The 23,554-nt window shown below is 37.9% G+C and overlaps 1 protein-coding gene across 1 annotated transcript in view; it reads right to left on the minus strand.

Annotated features, from left to right (window-relative positions):
* LOC146629224 (laminin subunit gamma-1-like) overlaps positions 1-23,554 on the minus strand; it is an 83,911-nt gene that overhangs the window by 40,510 nt on the left and 19,847 nt on the right. Inside the window, exons 3-4 of the mRNA XM_085357121.1 lie at positions 7,361-7,491; positions 2,985-3,151 (exon numbers count right to left, since the gene is read on the minus strand). Coding sequence (XP_085213247.1) covers positions 2,985-3,151; positions 7,361-7,491 — 298 coding nt within the window. The remainder of the gene's footprint in view (positions 1-2,984; positions 3,152-7,360; positions 7,492-23,554) is intronic.

A 23,554-nucleotide genomic window follows, 5' to 3' on the forward strand; every position in this document is an offset into this window, starting at 1 on the left:
AGCTACAAGTTAATTATTGGAAAGTGAGCAGTAGCTTAAGTTTTAAATCTCTGGAATATGATTTACTATATGCAGCAAAAGACGTGACTGCAGAAAATAGGAAGTTAATTAACTGGGTGTCACTTGGTGTTTGTTTTTAAAAATTCATGTTTTGTCTTTATTATTGCCGTATTGTTAGCTTTCAAGAGTTAAAAAATCTTTAAAGGTCTCATCTGGTGCAGTTTATTTTCAGTTCTAAAAGATTATCTGTGTAAAAATATCAATTAAAAGAGATGCTTGACTCACCAGAGTCTTCTGGATGTTTTTTTGTTCATTTTTTCTTAAACTGACGTTGTATAATCTGGGTAGCTAATTTTTAAATGGGCCACAAACATAACTTTAATATCTTTGTGTTACTATGTTTTTGCTCTGTTAGTAGCAGCAGCTGCTGTGTGCTAATCAATTTATATTAAGATAATGAAAACCTTTTACATTAAAGTCTATTGAGAAACAAATTTCTGTTGTTATCATTTTAGCTTTACTACCTGCTGATTTAGAAAAAGTTGGAAAACTGGCTTACTACTAGTACCACTAGAAAAAACTAATAATCATTAAAAAAAATTTTTTTGAATAGCAGTCTTTAAACAATGACCACATCAATCACCATCATCATCAATAAAATGATGTGGCACTCTCTCTGCCTGTATGGGTTCCCTCTGCATGCTACAGTTTCCTCTCACTGTCCACACGCGAGACATGCAAGTTAGATTTACAACGTTTAGGTGTGAATAGGGGTGTAAATGGTTGCCTGCCTCTATAGTATGTGTCAGGCCTTTGACTGAATGCTGACCCGCAGGGTGTGCCCTATTTCTTGTCCAGTGTCAGCAGGGATAGATTTCAATCCATGGATGGATGGATGGATGGATACATTATACATCCACAATAAATGCAGAAAAATGTGTTTAACAAGAATACATCTAAATTCTCTGAAATGATCCATATTGTTAACACACGCCAGTCTACATGTCGCTATGAATGTTTGCAAATCCAAACACTGCCCTTGCTAATATAATGGGTTGCATGGCTAATAAATTACAAAATATATATAACACCCAATGCCTGCCAGTGAATCATATCAAAACTTACAGTGTTTTATGTAAAATTATCATAATTGAGGAAAGGACGTTTTTATGTAGTCATAAAACTGGAGATAAAACACTAAATCTTAAACTTTGTACTGCAGCCTATATTATTTTATAGCTCGTATAATAAGGCATGTTTTTTAGTTTATGGGGTAATATATTTTAAAGGAAACTTACCCTGTAAGTCCTTCATTTACAGACTCTAACAAGATTTTGCATCGTGGGCCTGCTTACAACCCACTTTGATCTTAAGTGGGCCGGACAAGTTTAATCCATGAGATATCTCAAAATAAGAAAAAGAAGAGTTACTTCAATAGACTGTCTCAGTTTTTCTACATGATAAAGAAACACTATAGTAAATGAAAGACTCAGCATGACTCTTTGGGCTTAAACTGTAAGAAATTCATGTGTAAAATTACTGAAAAGTCTGATATCTCATTGCCAAGACTGCCCTGTAATCATAAAGTGGCAAGTTTCTGTTCATTCAAAGAAAATTCTCATTATTGATTTAACTGTGTACACACTGTAAAACAAACAGACGTTTCTATAGTACAGGAACTTTTTTTTGTCATTTAATTGTTTATTTATTACTTTATTAATGTAGTATGAATGGCTGTGGGTGAGGTGTTTGTCAGTACAATAAGTTGTTTATGAAAATGCTGTTAATAGTCCAAAATTTATGTCCTCCTTCACATTTTCCACAGCTGTCCAGTGGGCCAGGTTGGAGTCTTTTTTGGGCCGATTCTGGCCCACAGACCTTATGTTTGAACCTCTTCCATTCGACAACACTACATATGTTTATGTAGACTGTCCAGCCTTTTGATGATGAAGTTTAATAAAATAATATTTTGTCAGAAATTAGTTTAAACACCAAAAACCCTGTTTTTTTTGTTTACATGACTCTGTGTATTTAGTGTATGTTGATTTTGATTTGCTGATTGTAATCACAAGTAGTTAAAAGCAGTGATTACTGTTTCGGCGTTGGCTGGGGCAAACTCAGTCAAAATGAATCTTCTGCCAGACAGAGATGAACAATTACAATGAGCATTTGGTTTTTTGCACTTTCGCATTCTCTGGTGCTTTTATAAGGTGTCTATAGTAATGCACAGAATTGATTAAGTTGGGTGCAGAAGTCTATTTAAGATGCCATCTGCTCGGAAGCAAGTGCAAGAGTAATTAGAGCAAGTCTGCTGCTTAATAGAATTCAGGGGAAAAAAAGAAGGGTTAATCGTCAGCAGGATTCAGCTGGAATGCATGGTATGACGAGCCAAACCCGATAACACTCAGCTAAATCACATATACAAAAGCAACGGTGGGAGAATGCCTGCAAACATTTGTGCATATGAGCCAAAAATCAAATATACACAAATCTTCCAGGGATCTCTCAGCTGTTTGGCTCTGCAATCAGACAATTTTAAATACATCAGATTATTTCCTTTACTGGCAACTTTTGCACACAAAAATAGAAAAAAGAAAAAAAAGGTCATCTGCGGTGGCAGACGTATTGTTAAATTATGTGTAAAGCTGAGTTCAGCATAATAAAAAATCATTCAGCCTAGAGCATAATGAAGATCAGTAAAGTTCAGTGATTTCCACGAGGACTTCCAGACTACGTGCTTTTTATCCTCCCCAACAGTGATGAGTGGTTGTATTTACTAACTCGCACAATAAAAGACAAAAGGTGCATGTGAACATATCGAGATCTAAGAAATACTGGGGATTGATGTGAGGTAGCACACTGATGGATTAAGTGGGATCTCTGACAGCCTGAGAATGTCATTTGAATTTAACACTGGCACGTGTATTTTCCAGATGGCTGCACCCAGTGGGTTCACAGTGTCACCCTTGGATCAAGCTACTCACTCAAACACTCATTGGCAGAGTCCCCAGTGGCCCTGGCCCAGGGTCTATCCTGGTAAAAGGGGTGACATCTCTGGCAGTCGGCTCCCTCTGTGTGATGCTGGCAGGCGCAGACCAGGTTACCATGTTCTCGCTCAATGCACTCGCTGGCATGGCCGTTACACTTACATCTGAGGGAAACATCGATAGTTAGGTAAAGTCTGCATGTACAAGCTTTTGTTTGTCTCTGTTTTTCCTCCTCTTTTTACTCACACAAATTTGGACACAGTTATGCACACAGTGAATGAATTTGAAGGCGGAAGGAAAGCGGGAAGGTAGTTCCCCCGTAAGAAGTTGTCACTTTCTATTATCCTCCACCGATGAAAACGTGGTCTGGGGTGAGGCAGGGCTTTTATTCCCCTTCAGCAACTACACTTTTCAACTGTGTTAATATGCCACTAATAATACACTCACACTCACCCAGTGTATCAGAAACAGCAACAAGTGAGTGCAGTATCTCTAATATTGGTAACCAGTGTTGGTCAAGCTACTTATAAAAAGTAATCAGTAACTAATTACTGATTACTTCCCCAAAAAAGTAATCTTGATACCTTACTGATTACTTATTTTCAAAAGTAATTAATTACTTAGTTACTTAGTTACTTTTTAAAAACACGATTTACAACCTGAATAGGTGATAAAGCGATAGATCTTTCAGCCCGATTCTACTTTTTCTGCATAATCCATCATACAAAATGTAATCAAATGGAAAAGTATCTTTTTAAAACTTCTCTTATTAGTTTTAATCTTTTAACTTTATGCATCAAACAAAGATTTAATTATATGCAACATTCTCTGACTGGAAGAAATTTGTTCAACATTTAAACCTATTTTCTGCACATTCCAGCACATAAAAAAAAAAAATTATATATATATATATATATATATATATATATATATATATATATATATATATATATATATATATATATTTGTGTTTACACTGACTCTTTCAAATAGATGCAAGTAAAACACAGCAGGAAAGAAATAAAGTCAAAGACTAGCAGTCCTGTTGCTCTATTTTCACCTGTATAGCAGGCGGAGATTTGCCCTGGTGCAGGTGTGCCGCAGCGGTCAGTTGAAGACTCTCTGTGAATTTCCCATTACGTCGTAGCGCACTCGGTGCTTGCTTGGAAGTTTAGGGTTTTTTTTTCGCTGTAAAAAGAAGTTTTCTTCCCACGCACAGCGCACACTAATGTTTTTGTCACTTTTTATGGAATCAGACTCAAAGTAAGGTCAGTACTTCCACGCTTTAAACGCTGCACGCTCATACTCTCTCCCGCACTCGATATATTATCCATTGTTGATCTGCACACAGCTGTTGTCACGAACGTCGCACTCGCTTACGTCACTGTCATGAGACATTCTCGCAAAAACGGTTTTAGTAACGCAGTAACGCAGCATTCCTATGGGAAAGTAACAGTAATCTAATTACCGTTTTTGCAATAGTAATCCCTTACTTTATGCGTTACTTGAAAAAAGTAATCGGATTACAGTAACGCACTGTTGGTAACTGTGTTAGTATGTGCAAAAGCATTAACTCTATGCTTTTCTTTTTTTAATTTATAAATGAAATTTTGCGTCTTCAGTAATTATAATAACTTCCAAAATTAAAAGTCAATATTTGTGAGCTAAACGTGATTGTTTAGTTCAGTTTTCATAAGACTGTTATCTGCTAATTTCCTTCCCCTCTGCCTGTGGATTATTTCCTCTGAAGCATGATGACAGATATGCCTTCCTGTGTGCACTATTTCCTGGCAGTGTCACTGGGTTTGTCAAGTGGCTGTGACAGGGGTACAGGCACTTGTCGCTGAGTGGTAAGCTGTGTCAAATTTAGCCAGCTGTCCCAGAACCAGATGTATGCTTGCCTGAGGCTCACACCCATTCGTTTCCGTTGTCTCTGAGGTGCTTCCGATCTACATATTAGACTGCTAGAAGTGAGGTGTGAATATGAGAGTGTTGATCTGAAATATACTGGCAGCATGTAATGTGTGCACTTTAAATTTTCTCATAGATATTTAGACATCTGTCTCATGAGTGGGTTGTTTCCAACATTACTTTATTTCGCTATACTCAAAATATATTCACTAAATTCTGTCTTCACATTGACAAAGTTAGACCCCGAAGCTTCCTTATATAACTTAAGCATACCCTGCTGACCACTGAGCACCTCCGCTGGAGCACCTGAGGTTAAGGGCCTTTCTTTGATGAGACAGAGGAAAGTGCTGTTTTCTCACTTTCCCGTCCAGGGTCCAAGGTTTTAACTAGCGACCTTCTGGTCGTAAGCTTGTTTTTCTTACCTTAAAGCCACCACAGCTCTTTTTGCACTATTGATATATTGTAGAAAACCTGGAGGATTTTTTAATAGCATTTGGCTTGCTGACTTGACCTGTAGCGTGTAGTGTAAAAACACGTGTACTTAGGCAGAAAGCACCAGTATATGGCTAATGGCCATGTGGCTCTCTTACCCACGTGCTGTGACATTGGTGGGTAATTTGTCATCCAGCTGAAAGATCCTAAGTGTTTATGACAGATGTCAGATCAACTTTGCGTTCTTTGTGAGGGCTTCATCTCAGCTGCTTAATCGTTTGGTTCTATCTGCATTGCCAAGGTGCAGCCTGGTCTTTGGTACCATGTCCCCTTTCATTACTATGAGTAATAAACCCGAGGATGTGGAAGGAGAATTGAGAATTATCTTGGTTTACTTTCATTTGATGCCAACTTGACAGGCAGAAAGCAGGACAGAATATAGGTTCAGCATGTTATCTTGCCATGGCCACACAGAGTCATGGTACAGTAAAAAGAAAGTTCTAAGGGTTTATGTATCAGGGCATAGTAAAAATCATCTTGTTCTTAGTAAGCTTTTAGATTAGGTAAATTCAAGCTCAGATGAATAAATACACTGTAAAATTATTTAATTAACAACATTTAAGAATGCAGAAGCAGTGTTTGAAAAGCTAAGCACACCCTTACTGCTTTCATAGAAATTAAGAAGGTAAGTAGCAGCCAGTTGTTGCTAATCAAAGGCATATGATGAATTGATCATCAGCAAAAGCAGAAATTTCGGCAGTTTGTGGGTCCAGAGCATTCAGGTGTGTGTTAACACAACGCTAAGGAGGAAAGACATCAGCTGTGATCTTACAGAAGCAATTGTTGTTGCCCATCAATCTAGGAAGCGTTAAAAGACCATTTCCAAACAATCTTAAGTTCACCATTTTTCAGTGAGAAAGATTTCTACAAGCCCACAACATTCAAGACAGTTGCCAGTCTCCCCAGTAGCAGATGCCCCAATAAATTCACCTCAAGGTCAGACTGTGAAAAGCTTATCTCAGACACTACAAGCCTCAGTTAGCATGTTAAATGCTAAAGTTCGTGACAAGAAAAAGACTGATGGCTTGATTGGAAAGAGTTGCTAGGAGAAAGCCTCTTCTCTCTAAAAGGAACAACACAGCATGGCTTAGGTTTGCAAAGTTGCATCTGAGAAAACCACAGGACCTCTGGAAGACTTGTCTAGTTTGTACAAAAAGTGGAGCTGCAGTGTTCCTGGTGGTGGAGGGGTGATGATTTGGGTTTGTTGTGTAGCCATAGGACCTGGACACCTAGCATTCATTGAGTCAACCATGAACTCCTCTGTATACCACGAGTGTTCTAGAGTTAAATGTGACATCTGACAACTTTAGCTTGGCCCGAATTGGATCATACAACAAAACATTAGTACTGACCATAACAGCAAATCTACAACAGAATGGCTGAAAAAGAAAAAAGAAAAATCAAGGTGCAATCAAACTTCAACCTGATTAACTGCTTTGGCAGCAGCTACAGGGAGCTGTGAATAAATGACTACCTAGAAACCTCAGTGAACTGAAACAACATCGTTAAGATGAGTGGACCATAGAAAAGGGTTACTGAATCATGGCATAGACCTAGTTTTTCAAACAGTGCTTCTGCATTTTGTTAAATGAATAGTGACACGGGATAATAAGTTAGGTGCACTTGTTCATCTGAGGTCGTATTTACTTCATTTGAAGACCTGCTAAGAACCAAATGCATTTTATCATGTCCTGATACATAAAACCTTAAAACTGATCAACTTATGATATACTGGGTAAAATCTGTGCTTTGCATGCCCAGCCACCTACCCGTAACACCTCAGCCAGGGAATTAGTTTACTTTAAAACACATTTGGCCATTTGGTACTATATAACTCCCTTAAAAAGAGATGCTAGTGAAGTCGAAAAATCAAAATTGCTTAAGCAACACTAGTTCCCAACATTTATTATTTCAGAGAGTATCAAGCATGGTGACATTGCTTTGGCACCACATTTTCTGGTGTCTCTTACCTGCCACCCACAGAGAAATCAGAGATGGCATAGAAGTACGAGCGCAGCACTTTAGCATCCTTGAAAAACTCATCTCCAAAGGTGTTAAGCCTGTCCAAAGAGATGAGCAGGTCAGTGGCTGTCACCCATTCCTGGAAAAGAAAAAAAAGAGGAAATGATATGGGAAGAAGAAAAGATATACAGGGTTAGCCAAAAGGAAAAGAAAAAAAAATCAATGTAAGAGAACCATTGTCGGGAAGTCTGCTGGCTGCTGCCACTCTTGGTGACACAAGAAAGCAGACAAGAAGGTTGGCAAGAGAAAAAAAAGACACTGGGCTTCAGTTGAAAGGGGTAAAAGAGTGAGATATATAAAACAGCAAATGTTGACAGCAAAGAAAAGAGAGGAAGTTGGAAAGAAGATATGGTCAAGAAAACTACAGTGTAACAGCAGAGGGAGAGCAGATATGATGGGGAGATAATGAGTGTGGTGTAAGAAATTGAGTTAATGTCACAAAGAGGGCTGAATAAAAAGGGGATTAATGGAGACTAAAGCTGAAATATGAAAAAAAAAACATGAGAAAAGAGACAACATTGCAGCACTGCTTCAGTATAATGGATGGCACTTGGCAAAGCTCCCACCACTGATATGATTTAAGCTCTTCTGTTTGAGACTACTGCAAAGGTACAGGCAGGATGAAGCAAGAGTGGGAAAAGAAGGTAAAGAGGGATAACACAAACAGTGGAAAAGCTAACGGGAAGTACAATAGTGGGTGCAAGATAAAAGCGAAGCCAGGTAAAGAGAGAGCAAATGACGTTTTCTTTTCTTTTTCTTTTTGTTTCTTGGCTAGTTTGGGACTCTGTGGGAGTCCTGAGGAAGCCTGTCATGCTTAATGTTTTGAAGCTTCTCCCCAGAGATGTCTTTGAAGTCTGGCAATGGGAGACAAGGAGATTGGAGCGGATGAGCCTCAGACTAAAAACATGTGTGAAGAGTTCATTCATTCATTTTTTAATCTCATGTACCATGCATTTTACCATCCATGCACCCCTTACCACATAGTACATTACTCTGCCAATTTTAGACGATTAAACATAAAACTGTGTCATTTACAAATGCCTTGTTATCAAATTCTGAAGTGAACGTTATACTTACATGACTGAATTACAGAAAATCTTTACAGACATGTATGCCTTACTGTGGATGTATCATTCAAATTTTCTGTAGTGCTGGAGCAGGTTTAACATATGATTGACATGTGCACCAACAACAGCTAAAGGTGTGTTGCTAACTGTAGGTTGCTTTTTAGTGTTAATTTGCATATGCTGCCAACAACAGTTCTTTTTATTCTTTGAGTCTGTGTGGAATCATGGTTTTGGAGAGACCTAGTAAATAGCAAGACTTACTACTAAGCTCTTTTGACCATTTTTGGCTTCTTCTGGCAACATGATAGCATCATAACCATGTATACTATAGTCTTTACACGTGTACCGATTACGCACAGAACATGGGTGTGGCTTGAGGTTTCCCATGGTGTACCAAATGGCACATATACACATTGGTTGATCAGAAAAGTAGCCATGCTGTTGACTGACTGAATATGGAAAAGAACGAAATATTAATATTGTAATTTTATAAAGTGTACCTTTCTGTAGCTTTTTCCTCAACTGTTTCATAAATGGATGGCTCAATATATGTAAACATTTTCAGTAGGTTGTTCTCTAATAATTTTGATGATCTGGCCAGCCCTGACTACACTGGTTTTAAAATGAGTTTTGCATCCTCTGTATTAAAAGATCTGCGGACTGAAGAGTCTCTAAGAGTATAAAAAAATGGCTCCAAAAACACTTGATTGGAATCAATATAGTATCAGTGCACATTGAGAAAATTTCTATTCCTCTGCCTCTTCATAGTTAGCATGTAAAAAACCAGAGTAAGGTATTAGTCATGGTTCAGCAGAAGAAAATGGTTAATTGGGAGATAGCAAGAAATGGAAAAAAAGGTGACATGCCTGAACCCTCTAAGGCTCTCTTCACAGGTCCCTTCTGTGATGTTTCTTAGTTTAAAATAGCCTGAGCAGCACTGCAGTAAAAGTTTATAACTAAATTATCTTTAGAGGAGCTGCTTCTGGGGGGCTTTCTTGTGCTGTCAGCAGGTCCAGCATCCTCCTATTTCAAAGGAGACAATCTTGGGATTTAGACCACCTGCGTGGTTAGTGCCTCCAGATCCAAGAGACATACTGCTGTGGCATCAAGTGGTCACAGTCCCCATTTTGAAGCATCTGGTGTGAATGCATTGCACATGCTCCTGATTGATTTTGCAATAAATGGTCTCAGTATGACTACACAGCAAATTCAAAAGTGTTAAATTTTTTGGTGTTAATAGTCTCCTTGCAAAAATAGAGTTAATTTTACTCTAAGCAGAGTCACATTCTTTTAATGTAACTCTGAGGTGTAAAATGATAGTAGTTAAAATCGAGTGTTAAAAATGAGTGTTTCTCTGTCAAATCTGGAGGTGTTACAATGGAAACATTAACTCTTGACCTCTTAACTCTGAACACCTACAGGGGCTATGACACCAACAGAGTAAATTCACAGACTCCGCCCCCAGCACGGCTCCAATCGAAGCTGAAGTCAAGCCGTTTCAGAACATTTGCTACATATTTGAGTTGTTTGCCATGCTTGGTAAGTCATTTTTTCAAAGATTGTTTCAATTGTTATTAGCTTTTACTTCTGTGGCTCTTTGGAGTTGAGACAAAGCTGTGTGAAAGGCATTAGCCATGTTGCTCGCTGATAGCATAATATTCTGTTTTAGCTAGCTGAAAGGTATTGTTTGCGGGCAAATACCACAGCCTTGAAAAAAAGCTTGCATGTGAATTTTCAGTCAAACTTTTGGTCAAATACACCTAAAACAATGTCTAGAATGTGAAATGTTGGTATAATGGTGCTACTTGAAGCCTGAAAACGATCGCCCATAAAAATAAAAAAAAAAACCGAGCAAACAGCAGTAGCTGACGTCCTGACTGGATTCTACGTTAGCATAGATCCCTCCAGAGTTTTGTGCACACGGTTTAGGTAAAAATGAAAAAGGTTGAGGTTTTACATTAAGTTCAGTATTACCTGTTGCCTGCGTCCTTGTCTTTTGGGAAAATACTTTACACAAGTAATGGCTCAAAGAGGATTCCTTTTTTTTTTTTTTTTTTTTTTTTTACTGTGCTGCAATTGTTTACTGGATTATTTGTGCCATTAATTAGTGTCAACTAATTTTTATTCGATCTCCACACAGGATATGCTTGTGAAGATGGAATATGGGGGAGAGCAGAAGTGCGTTGAAGTTCCACAAAGGGATGAATGAAGGACATGCATATTGTATTGAAGAAATAAGTGATGAGAATGCTGTTATTTGCATTTACCATGTCAGACCTTTTGATAAACAAAATTCTAATGAAAGTGAGAACATGTATACTGTTACATCTTTCAGAAAATGTTTTGAAATTGTGGTGCACAGTTCAGAATAAATGTTTTTCAAAAACCATTGCATCTTTTTAGTAAATGTTTATTTCCAAAAGAAATTTCTAGAAGTTCAGAACAGTAAAATTCCCGCTTTTTAGAATGAATTAGAAGATAACTCTTACGTAGTTAAACTAAAATACTCTTTGAGAGTTAATATATAAACTCTTAACACCAAGTGTTAAATGATCAACTCCAGACAGATTTGGTGTTTAACACTAAATCAGAGTTAACGTACCAACTCTCCAAAAAGAGTTAAATTAACACTCTCTGGTGTGGACCCATATAGACACTTTAATAGTGTTGAAATCAAATCCGACAGTGTTAATTTGGACATGATGGATTTGCTGTGTACCAAACGTGGGTCAGCTGTGTCAGTAAATGCTATAAAGAGGACTATTTCAACTGGGGTCAGCAAAGTGCAACTTGTGGTAAAGAATGTAAAAACCTGTAATTAACACTTCCTTTTTTAAGATTTTTTTTTCTTTTCTTCTAATTAGAGCAACCAACTGAAGGTTGTAACTGACAACTCAGAATTGCATCTGTCACCAGGCGAGGACAAACTCATTCACCTCTTGCCTGAAACGTCTCTTCATGTCTCTGTATCTTGTCTTCATATGTTCCTTTCCGCCAGTATTATCGTTCTAGTACACTTCAGATTTTCCATAGGGTTCTGTGCTTTTGCAACCTATTGAGGATATTTGGTAGTAAGAGTAACTAAAATGTGGCAGAACTGCGTGCATGCTATTGTTCTGAGACTTGCTTTATCGATTTTTGCCCCTGCTTGACTCGGCTCTACAGACTAATGTGCTTTGGGATGATGCTTTATGACCCTGATGCATTGAGAACACCGATGCTCATTCTTCACTTTGCAGTACGCTACCTGAATATGACTATATTTTCATCCGTGGCTTCTGACAGGAGCTGGGAGCACAGGGGATCAGATATGACAGAATATCACACATCCTCTGCAATATGCTTACAAAATGTCTTTGAATCTTCATCTTTTTCTACTTTGTCATCCATGATACGCTTGTCTAGAGTTGGCTTATCTCATGGGTGTGATGCCTTCATAATGTCCTTGTAATGAAAAAAAAAAAAACTCTCCCTGATGCACAGCTGACGAAAAAAATGTAAAAAAGGCCACATACATAAATGAAAACAAGCAGTCGTCTGAAAGTCTTTGAGTCTGTTGTATGAAATATGAAATATAGCATCTTGCACATTTTCTGTCACAAGGAAAAGATTTCTTTTTCTTGACTTACACTCAAAATAGTTGAAGGCTTCCTTAATGAAAACTGATGCTGAGAGTTTTCAAGCATGCTATTGTTTGTTTAAGGCTGCGGGGATAGCAATGCTAAACCCCACAGCAGAAAGGGAAACTGGTCATCTGCTGCTAATTTATCCACAAATAGGATATATAGTTTGTTGTTTTAATGCTTTAGGTCTGTTTTTGTCAAGTGGCAACCTCTAGGCTGAAAAGCATTTACAATAAAAATGCACACATTAAAAGAAAAAAGAAAAAAAGCTTTTGTCACTATCTTTTATTTTCCCCATTGCTGGAGCAGAACTGGGTTCAGCTGAGAATTAGCTACTAGTTCTGTGCTTGGCGTCACCTAAGCTAATTTGAGATATGCAAGTGAAATGTTAGTGGTGCTGGTGCCTGTTGTTGCATTTTAACGCAATTATCTGTCAAATAATACAGCTTTCTATGGGGTCAACTGTACTAAAAGGCCATCCAAGAAGCTTGTGCTTCAGCTATTTGTTTGTTATTTAGCTGTAATTAGGATTAGTCAGTATCTTTGTGATGCTCCTAGTTTACATAGTCTATAGATGCACTCTGTTTCTCAATCTTGCTAGCATTATTTGATAACTTAGATAAATATGACTTCAAAAAAAGAAAAAAGAAAGACAAAAAAAACAGCATCCTTAAAGGCAAAGTTAAGGCTTCACAATGACAGGTATCAAAACTGAATGGTGACAGCACAGGAAGTACTGCCATATTTTATATACAGTCTACTGTGGAGAAACATTTTTATGTGATCAAAACTTTAGGGGCTACTGGGCCAGCCGCTTTGTAAAATTAATAAGTAAATGATTAACACTACTTAGCAGTCATTTATACTGAAACACATGCCTTTACTACAGAGGGGCCAGGCTGGTATTTCAGTGATTTTAAATCCCAGCCTCCAACTCAACACACTCATAAATGATCAAATGCTTAAATTAATTCTTAGCATTTTAAAATTCTAACACACATTAAAAGCAAATACTCTTCCATTTATCATAGAGTACACGACCATTATTATACGGAAGAGTAATTAGTAATGCTCGGTAGAACAGTGTTAATTGTGTAAGAAAAAAAAAAGCAGATATAGTTCCAAATATCACTTAGTCTACTGAAAGGAAGCGGTTTCTCAGGGTTAATTAGTAGTCAGCCCAAAACTTATTATTTGTGCAAAGCACAGCAAAAGCTTAATTAACTTTGATTCTCACTCCCTTGGAATTTTAGTCCACAATGCTACAATGATGCTGACTTAGGCTCTGGCGCGTGAGAGTGGCAAAGAGCCAGTCCTTTGTCTAAGACAATAAGCGTGTAATGATCAAATGGGCAGGTTCACAGACATGTATCTGACCGCACATAGTAAAGTTGTTTTTTATTATTATTAACATACCACACACAGCTTTAAAATGCATCTTTGCTCAGGGGCTTACAACCTCCACCCTCACCTCTAAAATCTCTCTGGTCTTTTCTTCCTCCTTTTTTCCTCCACTTGTCTTCTTCTCTCCCTTCTCCCGTCTTCTTTCCCTGTTTACTTGAACTCTGAAGCCTCTGGCTGCAGGCAGTGACAGGAAAGGGAGCAGTGTCCCTCATTCCAAAGTTAATAACTTTTTAATTTAATTGCTTAAGTTCACTGTGCCCTCAATATGTATTTTTTCCCCTTTACTCATTGGCATTCAATGCCGGAGCTCCAATTTGCCACACAGCTTTCTAGAGTGTAAGAGAGAGAGAGGCAGAGAGACCGCGAGACACTGAAGGAGAGGGGATGGACTGGTGGCAGGGGAGACAGACAAACCGTTTTAATGGATGACTGAACAAATTAAATTTGAATTCATACAGCAGCTTTCATCTTCTGCATGATTATTGAAAAAAAAAGAGCTTTACAAACTTGACAACAAGGCTCTCTTTGAAGTAAGCCGTTACTTTAGGAGGTGAGTGTTATTTATTTCAAATAAAAATCTAAACTAGCAGTGAAAACACAGTCCATTAGATCAATGGTGTTGCAAAGAATGCTGTGTGTTTATATGTGGCATGTACACAAGTAAGACAAAAACACCTGCGCGTTTAAACGGCGTCTTAGTTTTTATTTCATTTTGCCTTGACCGCTCAAAATTGCAAGAGACACTTTCTAAAAGCAGCAGATGAGGCATGTGAAGTCTCTATATCAAGACCGCACACGCCTCAAAAACCGAGGCACAAGTAGCAATAGTGAAAAAGGATTAAGATGCTAATAAAACAGACAGAATGCAATTTCTGTTTTAAGCCTCATGAAAAATGCATAGCTCTGCACAGCCAATATGCAGAGGAAATGGCACACTGACATGGCGCATAGAAGAAGAGGAATCAGTTAATGCTCTGTTGACAGTCTCTTTGTAAAGTGTTTGTTTTCAACCCCTGACACAAGTGCCCAGCCTTTATGAACCTTCCAGGCAAAAGTTTCCTGAGGGGGGGGTTTCCGAGGACAATTTCCAAGAAAAAAAGATACATTATATTTACAATGTATCCCTTTTCTTGAAAACTGTCCTCGGTTGAGATGTCTTCATGGTCCGGTGGTAAAAACAGTGTCAATAAGATGGACATTATATGGTAGACTATGGCCTATTTTGCACCTCCAGGGTATGCTTTTACTCCATTAGCTGGATCACTGCACATGTTTATAGAAATGCAATGTTGCTACAAACAATTCCGAAAATAACCAGGCAGTATTTGCTCGAGGCATTTACTCTGATTACATCAATGTTATGAAAAACACATTCTGTCTGAGCAATGGCATTAACAAAAGGTACTGAGGCTTGTTTTATAGATATGGTTTCACAGAGGCTAATCACTGATTACATTCGTGGTTTAATTTTTTTTTCTTCTACATTTCTGGGGGCAGGGGGTAGAAAATAAAGCAAGGTGAAGCCAAGTGGCGAGCTTACTGAAATGTTTATTTTAGATGTATTGCATGCTCCATAAGATTCTGTCACCTACTATATTTTTGATTGAATAAAGTCTGTGCTGCATTTTTCTGTACAGCACCTATCACGGTTTCAGAGAGACTATAGCCTATCTCAGCTGCCACAGGGTGAGAAGACAAGTCGCCACTCTGTCCCAGACATACAGACAACCATTCACTCTCAAGTTAGCGTAACCCAACTCCATGCGTGTTTTTGGACTGTAAAAGCCAGAGTACCCAAAGAGAACCCATGCAATCGGATTTGAACCCAGGACTTTCTTTTTAGACATGCTTTCAGAAGTTTGTAGCACATAGACAAATTCAAAGTGCAAGCTTTTATTATTTGCCCCATTGAAACCCATTTTAATACACTTTTTTATTTTTTTACTTATGTGGATATATATGTGTATAGCATGTATTTAAGTATTTAGTAAGTTAGTTTAAATGTTTAGCAATAATTACCAAATGAAAAAATTACGTAAAGTTTATTTGGTTTTCCAAAAGAAACAGTTGTGATAACAGTAATTCAGGAACATAGTTTCCCCATTCAAATTATAATGAATTTAAGTGGTTATAATCGATATTTAAGTCATAAAAATATAAAGGGCTATTTCTGAATCCCCATCTATCATCCTCTATATGCCTATATGTTGTCAATACATACAATGGCAGTAAGAAACACTTTTTTAATAGTTCAATATAGTATTAACATTACGTTTGCCTTCAGATCAATTCATTGACCTTGAAGGAGAGGTCAGAGGTGAAATGTGTGAGGTTTTTAAACCTTTATATGGTACTTTCCATATGTTGACAATACACACCACACTTGTAGGAATCCTAGTTTATAAATTATAAGGCTTTATGTCGATTTTCAACCAATAAATCATTAAGTTGACCTTAAAGACCTTTGTGCATTTGAGGCTAATTTTAATGGATTACTAACATGCGCCCACTCTACACCCCTGCAATGTTTTATCAGAATTCATTCTAAACTTTTTGAGCTATCATGTTTACAGATGCACATGTAATCATAGTGTTTACCATGGAAACTTCAATTTTGTCTGAACTAAGTAGTAATAAATACCAGGCCACCCTTTCCTTACTGTTTTTAAGTTATACCTGTAGTTTAGCCACTTGATGTTTTTAATCACCTATCTCTAACAACTGCATAGCAATTAAAATGTGTGTAGTTTTTTTCTACTACAAATTTACTACAAATTCCCTTAAATGAAGAATGTATAATTCTAAGACTTAACCCTGTGCAACTCTACAGATGACTTTTGTGTCTAGGGAGACTCTACGCTTTCTTAAACAAGTTGGAATCTTTCAGATGCGAACAATTCTAACCAAGTCGGTGCAACTTCCTTAATCCCAATGCTGTATTCTAAATGCATCACTGCAATCAAGCAGGACAAGCACAGAGAGTCCATGACAAGATCTTTGGCCTTTACTGGTCCTGTTTTTGTGCTATAATACAATCTAAAGCCTGTCTGAAATACTTCAAGTAAATCCTTCCCTCTCACATAGTTGATCTTGAAGAACTTTAGAAGTAAAACAAAGGCTGGAAATCTGTACATAACAGGCTAAAATGCCTGGTCAGTTAAAGGCTTTTCAATTAATGATTTTATTACTGCCACCTTAAAAACTTGTGGTACATAGTCTATTAATAATCGTTTTTCAATTGGCAGATTTTATTTGCTAGTTCAATGATAAGCCTTAATAGACATGTCTAATAGATATGTTGATGGTTTGGATTAAGTATTTATTGATTTTAGCTCAGAGTGATCAATAGGAGAGAAGCAATCAAAATAAAGATAGCATTTTCTAAAGTAGCTGTAGTTAATGACACGTCTGTGACATTTGTGGGATGCCTTGGATTTTTTCCCCTTCTAGTAGTTAACATTTTCAATGTAAAAATGGCACCTTGTCTTTTACCTCTGTGCATCAGTAAAAAAGCAGCTTGTAAGCATTCACACAGGTGCTAAAATGTGAATGTTTTTCATTTGTATCCACATATGGCATTTTAATCATAGTCACACAAAGTGTGGTTTAATGAAGAGGCTTTAGGAGATGAAGGACTTCTTTAGAGTGTATGATTTCTTGAGATATTATTTTGCAAGGCTGCCAGATTCATAGACAACAACAGATGTGCTGTTTATACCGGGTACATAAAAACAGGATTTCTAACAATACAAGCCCTGCGAGTAGCTGTGAGTTTAGTCTTCTGGCTAATATTTGCTAATATTGATCAAACAGCTAAAGCTGATGGATCATTAATCATCAGTATTACAAGTATTTGTTTAAAATCTGGACACACTCCATGTCTGGGAAATGTTAACATATGTTAAAAAAGTGTTATAGAGCAAGAGGCAGGGTACACACCTGGAATCGCTAAAGGAGAGCAAGACGTGAGAAGACCATTTTAAAAAGGAAAATCTACTACTAGACTTTAATTTATTTCTGTTTAGTTTGTATACAAATGAATAATGAGTCCCAAAACAAAACTCAAATGCTACCAGGCAAGACAAATCGTAAAAAGAAACTATGCATTTCCTGATAGTAGTCTTGATTCTGAAAGACAGCTATTCAATATTTGTGTTAAATGATGACAAACTTTAAGGGATTCTTTACAGTGGACATTTCAAATAACATACCTACGTGCATATACGCGCTTCCCTTCCTTGTTGCTGTCTCCTTCCTTTTTACGGCTCTTAATCCTATACTCAATTAAGGCATATTATGGGTTTGTAACTCTAACCACCAACGGTTTTAATTGCTTGTTTTCTTCCTGTTATAATAGTATTAGTAGCTCAAGCAGGAAGTAGCATGGCAGCAATAAAGAAACCTGTGCCCCACCATCTTTGTTTTGCTGATTCACTGTGTTGGAAAAAAAGCACTCCTTTGCATTCCACCAGCTTTGATTTAGCATCAAAGAGGATGGCTGATGTGTTTTTGTCTCTGCTCACTACACCCATCTGTCCCATCACCCTTAAAATAGAGAAGGAATGAGAGCTTGAATGAAAGAAATGGTGCAATTGATCCGTCTTTTATTCTAATGGGAGAACAGATCACAGTCAATTATGGGTCTTCTCATCTTGTTGTTTAAAACATGGCGGAGAGTGAATGGGGGGAGGTGGAATGAAGGAGAGCGGGTGTTTGGCAGGTCTGTTGAGAGATTTGCCACCCAATCTATGTATTCTTAGCTTATATTGATCCTGCGCTGCTCTATAATCAGTGGGTCGATGTCCTCCAAAGCATACTGAAATACAGCCAGCAAAACCATTAATAGTCAGGTTTTAATGTAAGTAACACCTGTATACCGAATACCTACCCCCCCCCCAAAAGAAAAGATCTCATGTTGCTACATGGCTTTACAGTTTAAATAAAATCATCTTAAGGTTCAAGAGGCTAATGAGAAATGCCAGTAATCCACGTTGCTTGAAAAGGTAATTAAGCACTTTTTCTAAACAGTGACTGGTATGGTTAAAAAAATATTTTATATATACGTATACATACATATACATATACATACATATTAGGGGTGCAACGATACTCGTATCGATATTGAACCGTTCGATACAGTGCTTTCGGTTCGGTACGCATATGTATCGAACAATACAAAATTTGTAACTTGACTTCTGATGATACTGTCTGTGTTGAGCGCTCAGTGAATCTGCGTTCGACTACTCCGCCTAGGCTGCACTGTCGAGCGCAGATCCACTGAGCGCTCAACACAGACAGCATCGTCAGAAGGAAGAGCGCAGGGCAAGCTAGCGAGACAGAAGTTAAGCTCTCCTTGCAACATGGCAAATTGAACCTCCCCCACCCTCATTCAGATCTGGCGTTTGGAATTATTTTGGTTTTCATGTGAGGTATGACCCTGAAGGTAAGCGCGTCATGGACTAAAGTAAAACAGTGTGTTGGATGTGCCACGCAATGCTCAATTACATGGGTGGGAACTAGTGTGTTAGCGCAGTTAGCTCGTTAACGTGTTGGCCGTCTAGCCCCACGCACGGGGCGATCAGGGGTAGCTCGTTAACGGAGATTTGCCGTGTTGTGGCGTTAACGTCATTTCAACGAGATTAACGCTGACAGCACTAGTGGGAACACAACGAATATGACTGCGCGTTTACGCCGACATCATCCTAGTGCAAAGACAAGTGGAAGCAGACAAAAACAACAAGCATGCATGCTACAAACTTTACTCGAGTCATTTAGACAGCCGTTAGCACATGATTCTCCTTATGGGAACCTGATATGTTTAATATTGTGGCGAGCTCAGACAAGGAGGAGACGGAGGTGTCGTTTGGTCTTGCTTCCCGTGAGCTAGCCAGGGAGCACAGCCGTTTATTGACATCTGCAGAAGAACACTGCCGCTAGCTAACTGCTCAGCGCGGCAACAGCACAGCAACAACAACAACAACACACAGGGCGCCCTCTGACCCCGGAAGGACACACCGTCGCAGCGAGAGGGCGTCACCCATCACTATGGCAACATGAACAAAACATAACTGTACAAACAGAACCCCGAACAGCCCTGACCCACTACATAGCCCCCACCTAAAGGGTCAGTCGTCCCCGACGACCCCATTACCCCACACAAAGTCCTGCAAATGTCCAGGTGCCTTCTTTTGGCGCACCGGCCGGTCACGACCCGCGGGGGAAAAGTCACTCGGGTCAGAACATGGGGTGCCACCATCATCCCACTTCTGACACCAATGTGGCGAGCTTAGACAAGGAGGAGACGGAGGTGTCGTTTGGTCTTGCTTCCCGTGAGCTAGCCAGGGAGCACAGCCGTTTATTGACATCTGCAGAAGAACACTGCCGCTAGCTAACTGCTCAGCGCGGCAACAGCACAGCAACAACAACACACAGGGCACCCTCTGACCCCGGAAGGACACACCGTCGCAGCGAGAGGGCGTCACCAGTCACTATGGCAACATAAACAAAACATAACTGTACAAACAGAACCCCGAACAGCCCTGACCCGCTACAATATGCTGCTGAGAATATAGCCCAGAAGAAGCGTATAGTATAGCTTTGATTTTGGAAAGAGCCATTTTTCTGTAATAAACTCTCTTTTCCAAAGATGAGTGATTCCTCAATCAGATACAGGGCTCGCAAAATCACTAGCCCGACGTCCCGGGGCTAGCGATTTTTCCAGTCGGGCTACCAAAATCTATCTCTGCCCTGCCCGTCCGGCTATTGTAGGAAGGAAAAATATATGTCAATGCTTTTGCATTGTTTCGGAAATGTAGCTGGGTAATTATGTCATTGGCATCGATGAGCCACTGTCAATATGTGACATATTGAAATCGCGTTTGAATTTGCGCTTGTTTTTTGCTTTCACTTTGCAATCGCGCGAACTGTGTATAGAGAGCGACAGTACTGATTGGTGAGTGATGATAATTTGCGCACCAATTCCTCTGACATCATCTTATCAATCGTTAGCTTACTATGCAAACATGACAAGTGAAATCTCCCGCAGCAAGCTTAAACATATGAGAGGTTGATCGCGCAGAGAATCGCTGACCGTTATGTGTGTGTGTGTGTGTAAAAGGAGCAGGATATATATTTTAGTTCTGCTGAGCCAAATAAGACAGGTCAGGGTTAAGAAGTGACAGCCAAAGAAAAGCTTACCACAAAACGGAAAAGTTATGACAAATCAGACTATAAGGCGAAAGGAAAGTGCAGGTTTATGGTTTCATGGACAAAATAATTTCTGTGGCTGCAATATGACAAGCTATATAACCGCGGCTGCACATAAGTGGTCCGCAGGTGCGCATTCGCTGTCAAAAAAAAAACAAAAACGCGCACAAGATATGAAGTTGCAACGCGTGTTTGCATACATAAGTTTTTCTGGAGGAGGACAGACATTTGTTTAGAACTCTTAAAGATGTCGAAGAAGCAAGCTCCTTTAAGCAATTACTGTGTTGTTCCTCCACCTCTAAACAAATGTCAGAAGGAGTCCGAACCACAAAAGAAGCACGTATTCTCGGAAAAGTGGTTGCAGGAGGTGAGCTGGCTTCAAACAAATGATGAACGCACAGAGATGTGGTGCGGAATGTGCCGTGAAAATCCCACTCTAGTGGACAAAAACAGTGCTTTTTATATGGACGCAAACGTGCGTTGCAACTTCTTATCTGGTGCCCGTCTTTTATTTTGACAGCAAATGCGCACATGCGGACCACTTATGTGCACCCGTGTAAATAACATAATGTTCTGTCGGGTGTGTTGTTGGTTTTCTCTCGATTTCTGAGTCGACAAGCGCCTTTGTTACTGGGACCAAACATTTTAAGAAAGGCCCCCATTAGAACCCATGAGAAATGCAAGAAATGCATTATTGCTCAGTCTGCAATATCTTTCCCAGAACAAACACCAATTGCAAATAACATACTAAAAATAAACCTGAAAAATCTGTTTAGAACAGCGTACTATGTTGCAAAGAGTGAACTACCACTGGCAAAATTTAGCAGCGTTTGCAAACTTCATAAAGCAAATGGCCTAGATCTTGGTTCCACTTGCCTCTTACCCGTGACTTCAGTGGAAATTTCAAATTCAGGATCTGACACAGACTGATTCAAGTCCTACACAGTTCTTACAAGTTCATAGAAATTTCTGTTCAATTAGAACCAAGTATTTGAGTTGATGATTGTAATTTTTATACAATGTTGTAATTTGTTTTTCAACAATTTTTTTGATTAATGTGTTGTTTCCTTTACAATATTATACTTTAATGTATAATATTGTAAAGGAAACAAAACATCAATCAAAAAATTGCTCTCTTTTTTATTCGGGCTACTTAAATTTATTTTGGGCTACCAAAAACTGAAGAGTCCCTGCCCAAAGGGCTACCAGGGATTTTGAAATTTTGAGAGCCCTGAGATAAATTTATTTTTGTAATTACTTTTGTTTCAGCAACATTCAATTTAAAAACTGTACTTTTGAGTTAAAATATATATTTATAATTTTAATAAATGACAAATTAAAAAGGCATGAACATTTTTTTGTATCGAAAAAATATCGAACCGTGACACCAAAGTATCGAACCGAATACTATATATATATATATATATATATATATATATATATATATATATATATATATATATATATATATAATGGAATGCCCTTTAGGAAAATATTATATATATATATTCCAACCAAAGTCTGAATATATAGAATGAAACTTGAATATATAGAATGATCTTTTGAATATATAGAATGATCTGTTGAATATATCGAATGAAACTTGAATATATAGAATGAAACTTGAATATATAGAATGATCTTTTGAATATATAGAATGAAACTTGAATATATAGAATGATATTTTGAATATATAGAATGAAACTTGAATATATAGAATGAAACTTGAATATATAGAATGATCTTTTGAATATATAGAATGAAACTTGAATATATAGAATGAAACTTGAATATATAGAATGATCTTTTGAATATATAGAATGAAACTTGAATATATAGAATGATCTTCTGAATATATAGAATGAAACTTGAATATATAGAATGAAACTTGAATATATAGAATGAAACTTGAATATATAGAATGAAGCTTGAATATATAGAATGAAACTTGAATATATAGAATGTATGAACCTCTTTTTTAGAGATGATGTGTTTCTGAATTCTCTGCCTTTACAAAATGGCATCAGCTGAACTATTTCAGTACTTTTTAGAGCTTGACAACTGTTTTGCGACAGCTGTTCAAATTGCAAATTTCCATAGTCCACTAGTTGTATCCTGTGGTTGTACAGTGTTCGAACATTTACTGACAACATTTGAGATATGGCCATCCAACTAAACCCCAAGTCTCGCATATCAGTCAGCTCAGTAGCTGGTATGTTGTACCTAAAAGAGTTAGAAACAAAAGAAGAAATATGTTAACTTCTTTCTTATTTCTTGCATTCATTATCTTGTTTGCCATCTCTTGACTCTTTCAAGTGCCATACACATTATGAATGAATTTGTTTCCATTTTTATCACTTACCTTGGCCTTCCTCTTTGAGATGTAGAATGATATAATGAGCCCATAACATGTGCTTCAGCTTCTGCTCGAAGTTTTAGCTCAGTTGACATCTCCATCAGTGATTGATAAATTCCCTCAAGAAGTGTGCATAATCTTCTCCCAGAAACATTTTGTTGAACATTATTCATGAGCACTAGAAATGTTGCAATAATGAAAACGAGTTCTTCAAGGTGATGTAGTATAAATTCAAATTATTTCTACCATTTGCAATTTGAACAGCTGTCGCAAAACAGTTGTCAAGCTCTAAAAAGTACTGAAATAGTTCAGCTGATGCCATTTTGTAAAGGCAGAGAATTCAGAAACACATCATCTCTAAAAATGAGGTTCATACATTCTATATATTCAAGTTTCATTCTATATATTCAAGCTTCATTCTATATATTCAAAAGATCATTCTATATATTCAAGCTTCATTCTATATATTCAAAAGATCATTCTATA

This window comes from Diplotaxodon limnothrissa, linkage group LG7 (assembly GCF_057381915.1).
Source record: "Diplotaxodon limnothrissa isolate DT_005_m linkage group LG7, D_limnothrissa_male_GT1.1, whole genome shotgun sequence".
Taxonomy (NCBI): domain Eukaryota; kingdom Metazoa; phylum Chordata; class Actinopteri; order Cichliformes; family Cichlidae; genus Diplotaxodon; species Diplotaxodon limnothrissa.